This window comes from Eleginops maclovinus, chromosome 7 (assembly GCF_036324505.1).
Source record: "Eleginops maclovinus isolate JMC-PN-2008 ecotype Puerto Natales chromosome 7, JC_Emac_rtc_rv5, whole genome shotgun sequence".
NCBI lineage: Eukaryota > Metazoa > Chordata > Actinopteri > Perciformes > Eleginopidae > Eleginops > Eleginops maclovinus.
The window spans coordinates 11541200-11547251 of record NC_086355.1 but is presented as its reverse complement, the minus strand read 5'-3'; the positions used below and the strand labels follow the sequence as shown (position 1 = coordinate 11547251).

Genomic DNA, 6052 nt, shown 5'->3' with positions numbered 1-6052 from the left:
TTTTAAAGATATAACAATCAGTCTTTATTATTGTAATTATATTTTGTACAATCTACTTACATTATCTGAATGGGGTACAAGTAAATCCAATTAATATATCTTTATATATTTTCTGCTCAAGAGTCATCTATTCTGCAGGCTTTTTAACAAAAGGCAGTTTATTTATCATTTGTAAAATAATTTCTATAAAAACATTTAATTTAGCTATAAAAAGGTATTTGTTCTCTTTGCTGTTAAGATGATGAGCACAAAATCATAAAAAAATGACTTTATTATTAATTTATAATGTTAATTTTGTCACATTTCAGGGTGCATATATCACATTTCTTCTCACTCTGTTAGAACTCACCATTAGTAAGGCACTTGTTTACTCTAGTATAGGTATTACTGTAACATAGAGGAGCTTTCTTCCGTTTACTAAACAAGGTCTAAAGTGAAGCCAAAGGCTCCTCACTCCTCACTTAAAAACACAAACTGTCTGATGTCTCCCAGCTTTATTCACAACAGTGAAGATGAAGCAGAGATGTAACCAGGAACAGAAACAGCCATTTCCTGTTTCCTTCTCAAAACGACTCAATTCGGAATAATTCTGCACTCTGGGATGCATTTACACACATTTATATTCTTATGTCAAGAGAAAACTGACCTGAACACAAACATGAAGGCAACTGTGTCACACTCAATAGCTTTTGTTACTTTGCAAACAGTGAATGGTTTTCACAGGTCCACCCCACATCTACTTCCTGTGAGTAAGGCTTGGACAAGCTTTCACCTGCAACCTCACACAACCCATATACTGGATAAATGTACCATGCCATTAAGGGCAAAACAATTTATCAAGGCTGGTGTGTGATGACCATGTTTCTGACAAACAGATAAACCTTGATCTTTTCATTTTGTGCGGGACAGCACAACCACACACAGTGTAAATAAGACCATCTCACAATTTGTACTATGTAGAGTAAAAATTAATGGACTTTTCATCCTAATTGGTATAGCAGCTTTGATGCTCACCCTGATGGAGGAGGGCTGTGTGTCACTAGTAGCTAGACAAAAACACATAATTGTTCATATCCAAACTTTCCGAAAATATTCACTTATGTACTACAAGCTAATAAACAGCACCAAGTGTCATAGAAGATAACGTTTGCTGCACTGAAAAGGGAAAAAAAGCCCTGTCGCTCCTTCACTCACATTCATTTTCACTGATATCCTATGCTCGACCATTAGACCAGCACTTTGACAGATTGTGGGTTGTCAAGGCTCCTTGGGAAGAGTTAGGTCTTCTTCACTAACTTTACATCGTGTTATATGTGGTGAGAGAACGGATTCCTTCTATAAAGTTCTTTAAAAGGAAGTCAATAAGTTTCCAGGTCCGCAGGAGGAAGTTGTTCTACACACGGCCACATAGGCTGACAATAAATGTGTCTGAGTTTATGTGTAGAATAGTCTGACAGCCAATTTCATCCCTGTATAAATGGTTAACACAGTGACAAGACTGGCAAGGCTCAGAGGCTGCTCCATAACGTCCTATCCCAGCAGCACCCTCTGCAGGCGGTAGGCAGGCACGCTGCTCTCGTCCTCTGACTCAGCGTCGCTCTGGGGGTTGGAGCTGCAAGGAGAAGTGCACTCTGGGGAGCACAGGTAGTGCATGAGGGGCAGCCGGTATTTTCCACAGAAGTCCACAAATTTGATCTGGCGCACACATGAATCAAAGTAGACGCCTGGAGAAAGTGACAGAAGAAACAAAGCTAGGTTTAGGTGGCAGGTGAGTTACTTGTGTTATTCTGGGTGAATGTATCTATACATTAAATAGAACAACATTAATCACCACTCAGATGTTAGCAAAACAGCACACATAGACAACAAAACTCAATCAATCTGCGCATCTTCTTCATATAATGTAATAAAAGTGTCTAACCGACACACTTGGGGTTGGGGCACTTGCTGGCCAGGTCTAGGTAGTGCAGCAGGTTTGAGGGCAGGTCACAGGGCGAGTAGGGAACATTTCGGCTCTTGGTGGTACGTGCTGCCAACTCGAGCAGCGACGGAGGGTCGTAGGTCATCTCCTTGACAAAGCGCACCACCAGCGGGTTACCACGGAGACTGAGCTCTTGCAGGTGCACAAGGGAGAGGATCTCCCTGGGCAGGTAGGTGAGCAAGTTGTTGTGGAGACTTAAAGACCGCAACGAGTAGAGCCTGGAGTGGCACAGAGAAACATTTTCACATACAAATATTGACTACAGGAATTATTAGATACATGCACATATAAATCTGGCTTTTATGTAATCTGGAAACAATTTACTGCAGGTTACAAGACACTGGCGGCGTATGTGCAGTTACCTGGTGAGCTGCGGGGGGACACTTTGGATGCGGTTGTCGCACAGGACCAGGTAGCTGAGGTACGGCAGGTTAGCCACTTCTGGAGGAATGGCTGTGATGAAGTTTCCACCCAGATATAATAGCTCCAGACTAACAGAAAAAAGGGACAAAAGGAGTTGATTATAGGTTTGCTACATCGAACTCAAGTACTGTGTTTTGTTGATGGAAACACAAAATTAGGAGGGATGAATTCTTAATTATTTCACACAACCTTCCTTTTGTGGTTTAGCTTCAAACTTTGTAGTTGTACCTTTGCTTCATTTTCAAAGTGGTCATGATTTTACATGAGGTAAAAATGTTATAATGAAGGGAACATTTTTGGCAATCAAAACCATAGACTGTATATGATCAAAACAGTGTCCCCAAGTTAAAATTAATACCACAAGGGGGAGCTAAAGATGCATGGAGTCGTGTTTGAGCGTTTACGTGCACGTTTCGATGTCTCTACATTTATTTTGTAATTTACTTGGGGGCCTACTCATCATCAAAAAGATAAAGGGCACAGATACAACAATAGGTCCAAAATATCTCTGATCATTAGGACATGATTGTACAGTACACACTTTTTTTGCATCAAGTGTGCAAATATAACATTTGCAATACATGTACATTTATGTAAAAGCTCTTAATAAAGACAAACCTATTTTGATATTTGATGACGAGAAGAAAAAACTGCTTCAATGTTTAGTGTGTACGTGTGTTGTATCAAGACAACAAAAGGATGCCGGTAGGCTAATGGAAGTATGGAGTACACAGGGGGGGTAATTGGGAGTGAAACAGAGAGATGGGGAGAGAGAAATGGATAGCTGGTCAGCAAAAGTAAGCTGTACGGCCATCTGCCTGCTGGAACTGATGACACAGCGAGACAGGAAGCCATTACACTGTCCTTGGTGGCTGAGCACTGCGCCCCTCTGTGTTAGGAACGGAGAGATTTGGGGTCTCCTTAATGGCCTCACAACACACAGTGACAAATGGGTATTATTAATGGTTAGCAGACGTGTGAATCAGGGACAATATAAAAAGCTTTCTCAAGTAAGCTAAATCAATCTTTTTCTCTGGGCCATGTCCCCTGCCAAGAATAACTGGGTCAAGGTTTTTTCTTTAAACTAATCAAGACATGAAGATGTTATACATTAACAAAGTATTCATTGAAGCTTTATTTATATGCGTGAGTGTTTTGTGATAAAATATGTAAAAAAAAATCTCAAAAAATGTAAAAAAGAACATGCAAATGTTTGCCCTAAAAACAGTGGAAAATACATATTATTGGCTTGACTATTGAAGTTAAATAAAGTAATTTCAGACATCACTGAAGCCTCATTGTGACAGAAACATTATAAACACATTGTCTTCCTTTATTAAAAGGGAACCATGGGAAGTTTGACAGGAAAGGGTTACTACAAGTTATAGTACATTAAGTGGCTTTTATTTTTGGCCTCTTACTGAATGTGCCAAACCAATGTGTTAGCCTGTATGATGAAGCAAAAAAAAGACTTGAATGTTGATCTTTGGCCTGACAATGGGTCACTGTGACATGCTACTTTTAAAGTCTTGAAATGATAAGATAGTAATGATGTCAGGACTGACCTCCTTTTCTTCCACTTACACATACTTTATGTCTGCCAAACATTTTACAATGAGACATTTGGTTCTAGTTGCTTAGTTTGTATACATTTTGAATTAAGTCATGTTATTTAACATACTTTGCATATTCTTTAAATAATTGTCAGTTATACTGAAAACGTAACTTAGTATTTACGATGAGGGGCCTCTTCTTTTTTGCTCTTGTTTTTTCCTTTTTGATTTTAATCGCAATACAAATATAATAATGAACGTGAAAAACATTCCATGACACTTTTCCCAAACTTCCCCATGATAAACAACAGCCTTGGGGTGGTTACTGGAAAACTAAGTAGTAAAAATGATCCTATGAATCATGATGTTTACAAGACAGAGTGACTGGAAATGATCCTAGAAGTAGGCTACTTTTTACAGCTTTCAGTAGCCTACTTTCTAAAATAAACAATTGATAACAAGTGGTTTAAAGCTTTCTAGTTGGAGCACAGTTCACGATCAAATTTTGCAATATACCCCACGTGAGGACACGTGTTGTTCAAGGCTGAAATGGTTAGAGGAATAGCATTGAATGAGTGTATACCAATGTAGGCCCTTAAGGCACTTTGTCTGTATGCAGGGGTGCAGCTACCCAGTGTCAGGGGGGTATGCAGCAACAATGCGTACGCCATTTATTTACTTTTACTCCAATGTTACTTTTGTTTCCAATGTAAACATATTTTCACTATCTGCTAATTATTCGATCAGTCTTTTGATAAATAACTTGGTCCACTACAGGTCAGAAATGTGTGAAAGATGCCAATGTAAAGCAGACACAGTTGGCAATATAAAGTCCAGAAGGTAGGCTTCAAATCACTTAGGCCTTATATACAGTTAAATAAAAATAAATGATCAGAACTGTTCAACATTAACTTTTTGTTGATTACATTTATCGACTGAAAGATATCTGCCATTTAAAATGTACAGATAGTTGTCACGTTTTGCTTCAAAAGATAAATATTAAGAACATTTGTATTTATTTTAGATACAGCGACAGTTTGAACATTATTGTACGGGCCAATCATTTATAAGTGAGGTAACCATAGCAACATCGCTGGGCTCCATGTTGTACAGAAGCGATCAACCAGTTCAACCGACCTTAATTAACCGACCTTAATTAATGTGAAAACGGTCATTTACATTTCTAAACTCGATGATGTTCTCCGAAAAATAATAATACACGTGGAAGGATTCTACGTCTCATATCCCGCTCACTGCTGTGAAGCTACCTCGTATGACCTATATTTGGAATATTGTGGGTTAGCCTATGTATAGAATATAGCTACCCTCCTAGACCTACCTGGTTAGATTTTCTATCTCTGCAGGTATACTTTTCAGTCTGTTTCCGCCGAGTGAAAGCGACTGCAGGCGCACCAGCTTCATACACTGAAGTGGAATCTCTTCAAATCTGTTCCCACTAAAGTTCAACACCTCCAGCTGCAGAGAGCCGAACTCTTTGGGCAGCGAAAACTCGTCGAGTCGGTTGTTCTTGGCTAGCAGTGTCCTCAGCCTGGGCAGCCGTGTTATCCCCTCACAGATGGCCGACAGTCTGTTGTTGCTGATGTCCAAAAACTCGATGTTGCAGAATAGGCTGACCGACGAGGGCAGCGAGGCTAACCGGTTGTAGTTCAGGTAGAGCTGTTTTGTGTCCCTTTTCCTCTCGTCGCTTACACTGTCGACGCAGAAAGAGTCCAAGCTCAAACGGGAGTAGTCAAGCACGTTGTCGCCTACTGCTGCTGCTGCTGCTGCTGCTGCCCCTTCGCGAATCTCCATTTTGGTAGTTTTAGCGTGAATTTAAACTCTGCACAAAGTACTTGCAGAAGTTTTGCTGTAGGCTGAACGCCCCCGTAATCCGCGAGTTAGCTCCAGGACTTGTTGACTATTTTGGACATCGAGAATGGGGAGATTTCTACACAGCCGCTCGGTAGCACCTAACCACAACTCTAGAGGGAAATCTAGGTCACTAGTTTTTTGCTGAGGACACGCTACTGTAGCTACATGATCCAACATTGAATGTGGTGTGGCTCTCCTACAATGCAGCCGTTCTTTGACTGAA

General features: G+C 40.2%; 1 protein-coding gene across 1 annotated transcript; it reads right to left on the bottom strand.

Moving 5' to 3' along the window:
- LOC134867156 (leucine-rich repeat-containing protein 58-like) lies at window positions 1–6052 on the bottom strand. Its single transcript, XM_063887513.1, has 4 exons — window positions 5297–6052; window positions 2344–2472; window positions 1922–2199; window positions 1–1724 (listed from the first exon to the last, which is right to left on the bottom strand). Exons 1-4 carry the CDS (start codon window positions 5767–5769, stop codon window positions 1531–1533), a joined length of 1074 nt encoding a protein of 357 aa, XP_063743583.1. The 5' UTR covers window positions 5770–6052; the 3' UTR covers window positions 1–1530.